The sequence below is a fragment of the Malaclemys terrapin genome, chromosome 4 (assembly GCF_027887155.1).
Source record: "Malaclemys terrapin pileata isolate rMalTer1 chromosome 4, rMalTer1.hap1, whole genome shotgun sequence".
NCBI lineage: Eukaryota > Metazoa > Chordata > Testudines > Emydidae > Malaclemys > Malaclemys terrapin.
The window spans coordinates 140,790,106-140,804,737 of NC_071508.1; the positions used below are offsets into that span (position 1 = coordinate 140,790,106).

The 14,632-nt window shown below is 41.4% G+C and overlaps 1 protein-coding gene across 1 annotated transcript in view; it reads right to left on the reverse strand.

The window, feature by feature from the left end:
- Positions 1 to 14,632, reverse strand: part of LRRC9 (leucine rich repeat containing 9) — a 78,149-nt gene that overhangs the window by 32,189 nt on the left and 31,328 nt on the right. The window contains exons 13-20 of the mRNA XM_054028604.1: positions 11,214 to 11,349; positions 9,795 to 9,941; positions 8,511 to 8,632; positions 7,194 to 7,406; positions 5,801 to 5,920; positions 4,308 to 4,499; positions 2,663 to 2,788; positions 1,486 to 1,626 (exon numbers count right to left, since the gene is read on the reverse strand). Of these exons, the coding sequence (XP_053884579.1) occupies positions 1,486 to 1,626; positions 2,663 to 2,788; positions 4,308 to 4,499; positions 5,801 to 5,920; positions 7,194 to 7,406; positions 8,511 to 8,632; positions 9,795 to 9,941; positions 11,214 to 11,349 (1,197 nt within the window). The remainder of the gene's footprint in view (positions 1 to 1,485; positions 1,627 to 2,662; positions 2,789 to 4,307; positions 4,500 to 5,800; positions 5,921 to 7,193; positions 7,407 to 8,510; positions 8,633 to 9,794; positions 9,942 to 11,213; positions 11,350 to 14,632) is intronic.

A 14,632-nucleotide genomic window follows, 5' to 3' on the forward strand; every position in this document is an offset into this window, starting at 1 on the left:
ACAGTTTTGATTCACCGATAAGCATTCCTTTTGCTTTACTGCATGTAACATCCCAAATTCATTCTATTTTTCTTCTTTGCAAAATTCTTGGGCAGGAACAAATGAAATTAGATTCCAAACACATTTTTATCCTTCGGTGTCATCACAGAACCTTCTTTCACAGACACTGGCTATAAACACTCACTTCACAACACACTCGACAGAAAGAGAGCAACCAATCAATGATTCCACCCTTTCTCAGAAAACAACCAGCAAGGCCAGGGCTGGCATTAGGGAGTGGCAAGCAGGGCAATTGCCTGGGGCCCGACGCAACCGGAGTTCCCACAATGGGCCCCAACCCCAGGCAACAGGGCTCGGGGAGGGAGCTCCACCTTCACTCGCTGATTCACCTCACTGGGTCATCCAGTCTGTGGGTCAGTGTCAATCGCTGGCTGCACCCCCAGAGACCATCACAAATGCCTTCTGTGGGGGCCTACTTCTTAGTTTCTGCCCTGGGCCTCAGCGAGTCTAATGCCAGCCCTGAGTAAGGCTGCAGTTTTCTTCATCAGGCTAACCAATCATGCAATGATGAAAAAAAATGGCCACACAACTTAATTTAGCAAGTTGAGTCTCTAGTGGCCCAGGATATTCAGCACTGTCTCCTACTGGTGCTAAACAACCTTTACAGAATTCAAAGCTGTTTCTTATACAGGCTCTGCTAATGGCCAAAGGACAACTTATGTTCTCTCTTGTGTCTATGGTGATATTCCTTTTGGAGAGGATTTTCTCTTTCTACAATAACATACTATATCCCTGTATGAACCCTATTTCATTTTGATGTCACAAAGTGTAACGTTGACACCATATGCTGAAATGTTGGTTCTCTTGGCAATGTCTGTAAATGTGCATTTCTTAATGCACGCAGAATAAAACACTATGCTCATCAGCAGAAATGTGTTTTCCTCTAGCTATTCTATACTCTACACAACAAATTGAACTGACAGAGGAGCTTTTAACCTTTTATTCTTGGCAGATTAACATGATTTCAGAAGAGAGGTCAGGACATGGATTATGACAGGCTACGATGAACTTGGATCTTCCTATGTAGTGTTCTATGGCTTTTCGTTATGTAGTGGAGTTGTAATTGTAGGTTGTCATGCCAGACAAGAGGCAATGTGTGTAGGCCTGAAATTAGACCTACCACCGTTCTTCATGTAATATGGGCTCAGTATTGAAAATTCTATGCATGAACACTGAATATTAAAGTTTCAATATCCTGCCAACTCACAAGAAAAGTTGTATGTACAGAAGAAAAGATTGTGATCTGATATGGAAACTCTTATGTTTTTATATTCTTAACTTCAGGTACTAGATTACATGTTTAAGTGCGCAAAAAGATATATTTTTAATTAACATGCATCAACTCATAACAAATATAACAAAATAAACACGTGACAGAGATAAATCTAAGGCCTAATACATTATATTTAATAGAGACAGCCTTACCCTAGGATACCAGCTGCTATTGAAATGTGTTTGTGAATCCACCTTGTTCTTGCTAATTTGAGTCAGAATTTTGGCATAAGGATGTACACTCAGAATGCGTGGTCTAGCTTCATCAGTCCTAGAATGTTCTAAAAGAGATGCCTGACAAAATGAAAATACTTAATAGATAGATAATACAACGGTATAAATAATGTACATTTTTCACAGTGTAACATGAAGAAAAGGGCTTTATGGCTTAATCTCCTTATGATTGGGAGCCTGTATCATATGTTAGTAGATCTAATACTTCTGTAGATCTAAAAGGTCTAGTAGATCTGACACATGGTAATAAATCTCATCCATTTTTATGTTTATTATTCATTAAAAAAATGATCGAGGCAAATCTTGAGGCCTTTACTCTGTTTTTGATCAGTTCTTACTCCAGCAAAGTCCGATTCTAGTCAATGGGGGATTGTTGGAGAACGGACAGAGTAAAACCTGAATAAAGAATAGAATTTGGGCCACGATTTTTGAAGATTAGTGTCAAATGATTTAGCCCTTTTTTTGCTTGCCTGGAATTCCTTCTCAGGGTTTGCATACATGGCGAGTTAGTGTGTAGCAAGCAAGGGTGTGAATCTACAGTGCAACATCTTGCACACACTAATGCTAAGTCGTATTCCAGGACTTTTACTGTGTTGTAGCAGTGTCCACACAGTGAATTAGTGAGTGGCAAGCTGGTGCGCAGTAGATCACACTTGGCTTACTGCACACTAACTCGCCACGTACACAAGGCCTCAGAAGCCTAGACAGTTTTTCTGCTACTTGATTTATCCTTTTTTTTATTTGGCAAACATATTTAATTTCCCGTGTTTTGAACAGAGCTGAAATTAAACAAGGTCATTTTTAACAACTTCAAAATGATCTAAAGTCTAACATTATGAAATATCTTTCATTGTGAACCAGCATCATTACCAATATCAGCGCAGCTCTGAGTGAGAACAATGTTTGTGAAATAACTGCTGCTTCACAGCCAGCTGCTGAGAGCACAAAATATGGCATTTTCGTAGAGTATACGAAACTAGGCGATTTTAAAAATATGATTAAATACAAATTTTAAAATGGAAGTCAGATTGTGCCTATAACTTCTTGTTTCTAATCTTGCATTTGCTACAAGTTATAGCAAAATGGAACATCATACCTGAGAGATCTTTGATCCAGCAATAAAACACACAGCAGCCGCAGCCTCTTCTTCAGTAATCTGGACTCCATCTAAATGAGTAAGAGCCTTTAATCGGCCAATGACACTCAAACGCAATGAGACTGGCTTGGAGAAAAAAAAGCAAAAAGTGATGTAACTGAGTTTTTAAAATTGTCTATACGGTTACATACAAAAAAAAGGACATATGATTCCTTTCAAGCCAGTCTCCTCTCATGTTATGTACGCTCAGGGCTAGGTTGTGGTCCATCCTGTGTGTTCACACAAGAAAGTAAAAAAGGAGACATAAGATGCGCCTCTTGCTCCCACGTCCCAGCTATGCCTAGCATTGGTAGCAGTGTGCATGGGAAAGCAGCCTCCACAAGTCTGCTATATCCTCCCTGCTCATCTGGATTGGGAATGGGTGAAAAGGGGTGGGGAAGGGGCTGAGTCTTGCCATACCTGTACAAAACTATAAGGAACAACATACGTTTGGGCTAGGTTTGGTTACACTGATCTAATGTGACACTGATGTCAATAAATTACTCTGGATTTACATGCGTGTATGAGATAAAAATCTAGCCCTGAAGGATTGTAATTATACATAGCTATGTAAGACATTAAGTGCAGTACAAAAACAAAGTTGTTAGCACCTTCCTTATAAGCCAGAAGTTTGCAAGTACTACAAGTGTTATTAAATGCAAGGAATTTGATAACCTCAGAGGAGGTGAAATAGAAGCTCAAGGGATTTGGACGTGTGAGCCTAAACTCAAGGTGGAATTACAGCCCTAACTCTTATACAGAAACATTTTAAAATTCCCCTTAAATTAAATATAGTGCAAGAAAAACACAGACTGGATAATCATACTCGTAAGGAAAGTGAATAACAACATCCTTATTTCTAGCTGGAAAATAGACTTACTGAAACGACCAGAATAATAATGATCAATGTAATCTTTATAAACTAGATGGGACTATGCACCTGTGCATGGGAGAACGAAGGAGTACGCACATCTCTTAACTAGGCTACATAGCGCTTGGATCCAAGTATTCAGGAGAAGAGGACTATGCAGGTAGTCAGGGAATGGATGGAGAGGGTGTGAAATGGACTGAGTCTTGGATTGCTTCCCAGTGCCACAGACAGCACAGCTGGGCTGCTGCTCTGGGGGATGTGTGTGTCACCAGGTAGAAGGTTGGCACTGTATATTTTCCCTGAAAGTGGGGGAATCTGTCTCTGCCCTGTCCCCTTTCACTGGCCAGCACAGCTGAGCCAGTGCAGTGGGAACAAAGGGTGGCTGTTTACTGCTGGCATAGATCATCAGTAAAGTTACCACCTACTAGAAGCAAGGAGGAGAGGAATTATGCCTCAGAGTAGCGTCACTGAGTCACAATGCTTCTAGAGCCACTCCTGCAGATTATGCACAACCCCTTGCTCAGGACTGTTTACAAAGTCAAAGGGCCTGACAGCGTAAAGCATCCTTAAAGTGTGCACTAATTACATATACATCCACTTTAAGGCCCCTTACACAGCCAGAGTGGAGTAAAGGGGCCTCAATGTAAATGAGAACCAGGCCCAAAACTTAGCACTACAAGATCTAATTGTTTTGGCTAGAAGGTTTTCCTGAGAATTTTAAGCACTGACACATACCTTATGCCATGGGTTATGTCTGATATCAAGACTGAGTACGTTTGAAGTGTGTTTACGTAAGACATTTATTTCCTCTCCAGTCTTTTTCAGTTGATTCCAGCTCAAGTCTAAATACTTCAGTTTGCTTAAGCCTCTAATACCCTCCAGGGTGATCACATGGTTGTGGCTTGCATCAAAATACTCCAGATTGGGCTGCAAGACAGTACTGATTTGAGAATAATTGTACAGAAAAAAGTGCAGCAAGGAAATATTTGGTAATAAACTCAGTTTTAATAGACAGTCCCACAGAAGGCACGGTCATCCAGATTCAATGCCCAAAGCGCCCCTTGCCCAGCAGCAGAAAGCCTGTCTGGAAAGAAGTCTGGTTAAGCAACCGAACCTTTGAATGTATATCTGAATCCAGCTCACCCTCTGATATTTCCTGATCCATCCACTACCAATAGAATACAGTACAGTTTTAGTTTTCTTTTTCGGGATGGAATTCATCCCTATTGTGCTCAGCCATGCAAGGCCCTGTGCATTACTTTAGCCAGGGTGAGTGAGACAATCACACCATTTGAGAGTGGTGGGATCTACAAAGAGGCCTTGGAAGGTGGGGGAAGGGCCTACATCTTGTACCCCTCATGTAGGGTGACTCTGTACTGGCCCCAAACTAGGCAAAAGAGAGGGTTGGGGGCAGGTTGTGATTTTAGTCACATGATCTGCAATCATACAGATCCAGTGGCCCAGAAATCCTGGGTAGGGGATGGTTAACAGCTACACTAGAATGGCAGCCCTGGAGAAGCAGGACTGTATGGCCTGGAGGTGAAAGCCATCCTTCCTACCTCTCAGCCAGAGCCCCACTCCAAGTCTAATCAGTTGGGTGTTCTTAATTGTTGTGTTAGTTATTATTATTTATTTGTGTTAGGATAGTGCCCTAGAGACTCCAACCAAAATCAGGGCCCATTGTGCTAGGCACTGTAGACACACACAGTAAGAAACGGTCTCCAACCTGAAGCATTTACCATTTAAGTAGACAAGAGAGACAAAGGGTGGGAGACAGGAAGTAGAGAGAGGAATAATAATAATAATAATAATAATAATACCATCATCTACCTCTTTTATAGCACTTTTCATCTGCAGATCTCAAAGCGCTCTACAAAGGAGGTAGGTATCATTATTCCATTGTACAGATTGGGAAACTGAGGCAAGGGAGGTGAAAAGACTTGCCTAACACCACTAAGCAGGCCAACTGCAGAGCCAGGAATAGAAGCCAGATCACCAAAGTCCCAATCCAGTGCTCTACCTACTGGTCCACATTGCCTACTACAAAGGAGAAGGAGGAACAAAGGCTCTGTTTAGAGGTAGTGAACTTCACCCATTAGGAATAAATCAGGTTTGCTGCCATGCAATAGACATTAATATATTTAAGTTGTACACACAAAGGATTTTTTTCAATTAAAATATTCCTTTAGTTTAATTTCCTTTACAACATATAGAGCAATATTTCTTACCAAGTGGTAAACATCATCTAAACACGTAAATTCATTGAAGCTGACAATAAGTTTTCGAAGTCCTGTCAGTTTAGAGATGTCCCGCAGTTTGCTCAGGCTGTTCCCATGCAAATTCAGAACCTAGGTCAAAAATTAATGAGATTACAACTGTACCATATATATACACAACCAAATTCTGTGCTACTCCATCATTGCTTTTCAACATTAAAGAGCTTCAACTGCTAGTGTTTAAGAGTAAATGTAACTCTATTCTATAGATTATAAAAAAGGCTAAGAAAAGCTACTTGTAAGTGATATGAAGTTTGTGAAGAGCAGTTGCAAGGATCCTGGGACAAAGTATTGCTTTTATTTTCTATTTTGAAGGATATTTGTTCTTCTCCCTGAAGTAATAGTGGGATGGGAAGATGGAGATTCAGTTCAGAAATGGTTTTTACTGGTCCACGGGGAGCAAGAAGGGAGGACAGTTTCCAATCCTTCCCCATTAGGCGAGAACTTGTTGCTTGGGGAGATTGGATGGAAGATTGCCAGCTGGGAATTCCTCCATGCCCGGAGTACAGTTTGGGGAGAGTGGCACTCAGAAGAGGGGAGGAACCAGCCAACTGAAGCCACGTACTCAAGAAAGGGAATTATGGGTGAGTTCAAAGGGGGAGGGGAGAACTGCTACCCCATTGAAGACACAGACAGGAGAAGAGATCAAAACTATTTAACAATTTGAAAGGTCAAATGTTCAGCAGGCTTCCTGCATCAAGTTTGTACAGACAAAATGAGTAACTGCAAATGCAAAACTGGAGTTCCAAGAAAGGAGTTCTGTATGCAAATACCAATTTGCATAAGGGGTTTTGTGGGCCAATCAGTTGCAATGATATTGAAAATCTGGGTGTAACTAGGTGGCTGTCAAGAGTTCTCCCCTTCACTGGATTTATATTTTTCTGATGCCAAAACTGACATATAAAATCTTTTCAGGAGTGATCACTATGATGACACAACCACTCAGCCAAGAAAACTTTGAGAAGACTCACAGTTAAAGCTGACACTTTAGGCCTTAACTGGGTCTCACAAACAGTAGTTTGCATGTGATTTCAGTGGAGTTATTTATACAATAGTAAGATAGATCAGAATCCTGCCCAGTATTTGTAATTCATATTTTTATGAAAAACAAATGGCATAATTTAGGGATGGAAGTCCTTATTCTGATTTCACACTAGTTTTGGATCTCCAAGTACTCCCAAAGCACTGCACTGATGTAAAACAAGTGTAACACCAGAATCAAGCCCAAATGCTAGCCTTCATTTGTGACTTCCTACTTTTGATTGGTTTACAAGGCAATCTTAATAACATGACATTGATTATGTAATAACCGTGTCCTGCTGTAAGTTTAACAGACAATACTCACCGCTATTTGACTGTAAATATTGGCCTTAGCAACTGAAAGCACTGTCTTTTCATCCAAGCAAACAATTTTGGGTCTGGCTTTTACTGTAGGCTCCATGTTCAGAACCTCATCATCACGTTGCAAATCACTAGACAATATAAATCCTTCTGTATTTTTCTTTCTTTCTTCTACAATTACATTGCTGAGCGTAGAAAACAGGGACTGAACTTTGACCTACGCAAAATAATATTTGTTAACATTTGTAAAATTTCTATTTTAAGTTAGGTAAATTATTTAAAATTGCATACAAACATGCAGAAAGTAGAGTTAGGAAATCATCTTTCGGTAATGCAGCACTTTCAAAAGAGAACAGCAATGCTTTTGTTTGCACAAGCATTTACACATTACATTATGAACAAAAAGTAACAAAGAGTCTATGGGCCATATCCTCTCACATACAGAACTCACACTGAAGACAACAGAAGTCTGATTCCCTGCCCAAACCCCCAAAGTCCAAGCACTGCAATAGCTCACTCTCCAATGAAGGAGTTAGATGTAGACCTCCAGGAGCTCATCAGTACTGCAATTGTTTTGGCAGTGGAGCACTCAAATGTGACAGAAAGGGGTAATCTCCCCCACGCTCCCCTCCAAAAGCTGAATATTCTACTTTTGCAGCACACCCTGCTTCTGCTAGGTAGTAGAGCTTAGGACCTGAACTGAAACCCCTGCATGACGACAGCAAGTTACACAGCCACATAACCACAAGGCCAGTCCACCACATAGCTTATAAAAAATTAACATAAAAGCTTTTTTAATGAAGGAAAAACCTGTTCAGGATCCCAACCAGTAGCAGAATATCTGTGCATGCTTCAAAACTACATACATCCCACTTGGAACCAAAACACAAATTGAAAATGAGTTACTCTCTCATTAAGGACTCCATGAAGCAAGGTTTTGAGCACTGTCAAATCTCATTCATTTTACTGTCTCATTACCTTGATGGATGGTGCATTTAGTGAGAGAACAGCTAATTTTCAATTGTGCTTCATTGCACTGCTAAGGCTTCATTGAAGTCTCTGTGCCTTCCCTGCCACACTTGATAATGTTACAAAATAAGAGTCTGATCCTAACTCTCATTGCAGTGTATGAAGTTTCCCATTGACTTCAACAGGAGTTTTATCAGGCCTTTAAACAGTTAGAGGGAACAGAACCCTGAACTTAGGTCCTGTCAGGTAATGTGAGTGAAAGAGGAGTAATTTCAACTAGTTGCTTTTCTCTTGATCTTTGAGATCTAAAGCTTACGGTCTAACATCCTATTAGGGAAAACAAAGTTCATACCAGTGTAGTGTACTCAAATTCAACGACGTATTCGGGCAAGACCAGTTCGTGATCAAACACAAACCACTCACACTGTCGATGACGGCAGTCACAGTTTCTATGTTCCATGGAAGAATACGTTTCTACAGCAAAAGAAAAGGAACAAACACAAGCGGAAGGAATAAATACAAGACTGCTTCATGTTCACTGCAGGATGTAGCGAACACACATTTCTCTCATTTAAATTTTTTTAATTTGAGTTGTTTACTCAAGGGAGATTTGTTTTCTTAGGATCTTAATTCTCTTTAGGCGCCCTATAGCAGCATCTAAAAATCTTACCAAATCTTACCACGGAACCCTATCATTTAGCAATGTGCTAAATGAAATCTTCTCCTGGTACAGATTATTTTCCCTCTGGAGTGAGTGGGGAGCCAAGGAGAGAATCACAGCTGTTCTTTCATGGCAGATTGTTGGAAAAGGGAACTTCGTTTGGCCCCCATGGCACAGTCTGCTATACTGCACTGTTACCCAAAACTAGTCGATCATTCTATGGTGTAATCACCTAACAGATTGGTTTTCTCATCTTCCTGCCCATGGAAGGACAGGTACAATCACAGTTCCTGCACTCAAGTAAACAAAGGGATTGCTCCCTTCTAGTATTCCAATGACTGCAAATCCCCCCGACTGGACGGGAAGAGGTGAAGTCATGGCCCTGTTCCCACTCTGCACTGTCCTGCAAAGTTGAGTGGCCACATTGAGGAAGCAGGACCGACCACTCAAAGATTGTTGCATCGTACATAGGTAGTACACAGACTTAGTGCGGGTGATCATGACTCCCTCTAGAGACAATAAAGCATTAAAGGAATTCTCCTTCTGCTCAAGCAGAGATGGGTTGGGGGTTTTAATGATAAAGGTGTTTGATCTCCACTGAGGTATGTATATGTGGCCACAGTTATCACACACACACACCCCCACCCACCTGAACAATGCAAGCTGGGAGAGGGATTGTGTACACCACACTATGGACTAGTGGCTGAAGAGCACAATCTGGTCCTTCGTGCTTTCCTTTAAACTCTGTGTGAATTAAACTACCACAAGTAATCATTAAAACAGTGAGCATCTTTTATTATCCTCTTTAACATTAGTTCAAAACAATATGCACTTGGGCTGGAGCAAGATCGTATCTGAGTTCTAACCAGGACCAAAATTCCACAACAGGCTCCTAGATGTGTGAAAGACAGTGTTTAGAATACAACACTGACACAACCTTCACTTTGTGCTAACAACAGCCTACAGATACATTACCATCATCAGCATCAGATGTATCACTTAGTAAATCTTTCCGAGGCCTGAACACTGAATTAGCCCCTGGATAGTTGACTTGACTGATGGGATCTTTTTCACGAGCTGGAACACTATGTCCAAGAAAAACTTTTGCAATTATGAGTTTCCCTAAGGATGGAAAGAAAAGAAGATTTAATAATAACGCTATCAAATTTTCTATAAACACAGGGCATAAAATGTTGGTGGTCAGCTCGATACCATCCGACAGGAGACTACATTCTGGTCTGGCAGATTAACGATCTAACAAGTACATTTTGGGAAGAAAGACTTCCGACAATTTATTCCCAGAACAGAAGTATTTGGCTAAGATTTATAAGCAGTAAATTCAGAAGTACAAAAATAAAACAGGGTGGTGTTAAGGATCTGTCCCCATCAGAGCACCCCCTTTGATGTTACTTCAAACGAGTCCAGTCCTTCTAGCAGGGAGAGGTCAGCATCAGTCTAGCAGTGGCCAGCTCTCAGCCTTCTGGCCAAGGCTTTCTGGCTATTTCTCCCCTTTTCAGAGTCTCAGGTGAAACAAACAATCCAAAGTCGGCAAAATAAGCTAAACAAAAGGGCAAATTAAAAAACAAACAAACCTAAAGATAGTTCTAAGCCAGGATATTGGACTCCCTTTCTTCAGAGGGGCCCTGGATGGGCCATAGTCCATCCTAGAGTCCACTTGGGGTCTCCAAAACAAGTTATGGGACACAGTCTCTTCACCGTTTTAGCACAAGGGACCTGTCCTTCCTTTTTTGAGGGCACAGGTTCTGCTAGTTATCAGGCCTCTTCCTGGGAGCTGGGAAGCTTTACAGACTGGCTCCCTTCCTGGGCTGCCCACTTCTGAGTAGTGATTCCTCCTTTTAAACTTCTCCATTCCTGGCATGACTTGCCACTGTGGCACAGTGGCGCTTCTCTAGCGCAAAGAAGCATCTTAACCCATTCAATGCCGGTGAAGGATTGATACATCCTGTCATTAGTGATGCCTGTTTCCTCCGAGTGCCCTGTCCTGGCTTCAAGTTAGCACAGCCCCCTTGTGTCTCCCCTCACTCCCTATAACTCACCCTTCTTTTGAGCTGTTGAGTCTAGAAAGGTTAAGCTACATCTAATTAGCTTCCAGATAGGAGTGCCTCTCTTAGCTGCCTCTGAACAAGTCTAGGAGTTAGCTCCAGGCTACTGTATGGCTTGGTGGGGTTTTCGAATAGAAAGGGCACTGGGCCAGATTGCAACAGGTCTTTCTGGGTCCCTCCACAAAAAGACCTGTATACTCTGTCACAACAATCTACTGTATTTACAAGATTTTCTTGTACTTACAAGACAAAACACTTTGCAGTGATTTATAAAATGAGCCTTACACCTATCAATGATGTTTTAAAGCACCTCTCCAAGCGATTACATTACCACGTATGAATGGTTCCTCAAGTTCATTGCTATTTTTACGTTCATCTTTGGTTTGTTGCTGCAAAAATTCTATTCTGGGACGTTCACATATACTTAAACTGTTAGAGAGGAGAACAGCTTCTTCTCTTCTTGAAAGCTGCAAAGATGAAAGTAAGGTCTAAGTATATTTATTTGACCAACGCCCCCTGTAAGAATTTCAAGACACCTATCCTTAATCAGCAGCTTTACAATATGCAAATAAATTAAGGAAGAGGTGGAGAGTGGAAGAGGGAGGAGTAAAAAACAAGGGCAGGCTCATTTACTTGTGATATCACAATCTAGTCAGGAGAAAAAGTTAGATTGTAAAGTCTTTGGAGCAGAGTATCAAAAGGGTAGCCGTGTTAGTCTGTATCCACAAAAATAAGGAGGAGTCCAGTGGCACCTTAAAGACTAAGATTTATTTGGGCATAAGCTTTGCATCTGAAGAAATGGGTTTTTTACCCACGAAAGCTTATGCCCAAATAAATCTGTTAGTCTTTAAAGTGCCACCGGACTCCTTTTTCTTTGGAGCAGGAATCAGATTTTTCTTTGAACAGCACCTAGCACAATGGGGGGGGGGGCAGTCCTAACTGGGGCCTTTGAGCACTACCACAATATAACAACAACAAAGAAGCAGAGAGGGAGAGAGGGAGATATTTCTGAAGATACAATCCCGCCACTCAAAACAAGTTGGTCACAAAACAGAAAAATAGGGAGAAGTGGGCTATAAGTAGAGAAGACAAAATGAGGATGCTGCAGCAAAAAGAGAGAAGGCTCTCCTATCCCATCTCTCTATATTTTGCTTTTCATGGGTCAGAATGAGACATTTCTTACCTGATAATTCAGTGTTAACAGCTTCTCTCCTCATTCATCACTAATGAGATAATGACCCCTATGTATGGAATTCAACAAGGCAGTCCAATGTTTTTGCTGGAGGCTCCAAGACAAAGCCCCATCCTTCAGCTCAGTTTGCCAGAAGAGTTCTTCCACAGCTGTGGGAACACTCCAGCAACTGATGGTTAGCATTAAGATAACAACTTGATATAATATGTTTTAAGATAGTTATATGTCCAAGTCTCCCTTTAGAAATAGAATTCAGTTTGTATTCTGGTCATTTACCAGACTCCCAGCGTGGGTTGAATGAGAAGAGAATCTACTAACAGAAACAAAATGATCAGGTAAGAATTTTTTTCTTTCCTTTACACAGCTTCTCTTCTCATTCATCAGCAGTTGGAAGTAGCAGACAGTGATTCACACAAGTTGAAGGTAGGGAGGGGTGGATAAATAGAGTTTTAATTATTATTATAGTAGAATAATAGGCAGGAATGTATGTAGGAACCAACCCAGTAGCACTTTCCTATCAAGGATGACTTTGCAGAGGAATGGAAACTTATTCTGCAAATCTTCCTCATATGAGACTCATACTCTTTCTTCCCAGTGCCCCTGTGGACTTCTGTGAATAGTTTCCCAGATGCCAAGCATGCCAAATGATGCAGAATTTTAACATCTTGCCTGCAGCAACTTTGAGGCCCTAATGCCTTTATGTTTTGTATAGAATGAAATAAACAGCATACAACTGTCAGATGTATTCCATGTGCCCAAGCTATAACTTTAGAGCCCGAAGAATGCCCATTTATGCCACAATCTTCCAAAGGACTGCCAAGCGTTCAAACAAAATGACAGGAGAACTACTTCCCCAGAAGAGTCAAATCTGCCTACTTACAGAACACTGCTAGGGCTGGGACTGGTACCCATTATTCTATGGCGCTTGGTTGTAGGACTCCAATAAACCAATCTGGAGAAACTCAAGTGTAGCTGAGATGGCCAGCACTTTGTAATTATTATTATTTAGTTGTATTACAATAGCATCTAGAGGTCAGGGCCGCAATGCAGTCGGCACTGTAAAAAGAGGAAGTCCCTGCCCCAAAGAGCCTTCTGTTTCCCCTTGTATATGAAACATAAATTTGACCAGGTCAATGAATGAAATTTCCTGGTTGAGTTTTATCTGGATACTAAACTGTATCAGAGACCAATGGAGCATCCATGCTGAACTACACTTTTCTTAGGATGCCCAGGCTGGTAACTGTAGGTGTTCCTGGTTTGAATAAAAGGGGTACCTGCTTCAAGAGGTCTGGTCTTTTCTGTAGATGCAATGTGGGTTTCTTAGCTATCTAGCAAGTCCAAAATGCCTTCTGGGCCAGTGGAGGATTAGAAGAAGGACTTCAACTCTCCCTTTTCCTCTTTTCTATATTCTTTATGTGAACTAGCTTGAAAGATAGCAGATTCTTCTCTTCCTACAACATTACTTCCATTTGACCTCTTGTTACTCCCTGATTTGGAAGGGACATAAACACTCATGCCTCAATCATAAACCAACCTCTAATGGGGAGACTTCCACCATGAGAGACAAAATTGCCTGTGATGTGGTTTCTTTCACCTTCTTCTGAAGTAGCTGGTATTGACCACTGTCATACTGGACTTGATGGACCACTGATCTAATCCCACATTGCCATGTTTCTGGGTTTTGGGTAGAGAGGTTGTTTAGACACACTACTGACAGAGCTGTCACAGTGAACTAAAAGCATGGGTACGCTGAGGTTTTGGAAATTTGTCTTCCAAGTACAGTCCTCAACCTGAACGGCTTACTTCCTTAGTGAGTATGCAAGGGTCTAGAGTGCAAATTGTGTTGGCTTTCAGCATGTTGTTTGTACTGACCTGCCCACAAGGGGATATTTGGATGTGATCTGAGAATGACACCTAATTTTGCACTGTAGCAGGTGAGTGGTTCCACATCCCCAGAATGAATTTCTTCGGGTGCATTTTGAGAAACAATTTAGGGGATGAAGCCGATGCATGCCACCAGCAATCCTGTTCATTGGAGAAAATTGCTACAGATGTCCTCTGTCAGGAAATGACTGGTACAATGAAATTTTGTTTCTTTGGAAATCTTTTCCATGATGGTAGAAGTGTGGCCAGAGCCAGAGCCAGAGCCAGGCTTTCCCCGCCCACAAGTGAGCAATTTTCTGCACTGGATTCAAAAGCTTTTCTTAACTGTGAAGAACTAGTGAGTAGGAATCCTGTCCAGCAGCTGTCCTATTACGAATGGTACTGTTTCTCTAGACAGGCCACTGATTGGAACATTGTCTAGGAGCAAAACTTGCGACCTGTGCCTTGCTGTAAATACTACCAGCTATTTCTTAAGACTCTTAGCGTGGAGGGTGGATCAGAATGAAGAGTTTTATAAAGGATTGTGACTTCTCATACACAAATGTTCTTTGGTTGGTTTGGAGAAAAATGTAGGGAAACTTCCACCCTAGATTTTCCTTCTGCTAAAGGAATTGTTCTTTCTTGAATACTCTTGGTGTTGGTAGTGACCAATGGATTGCTATGCTGGCTTTGAT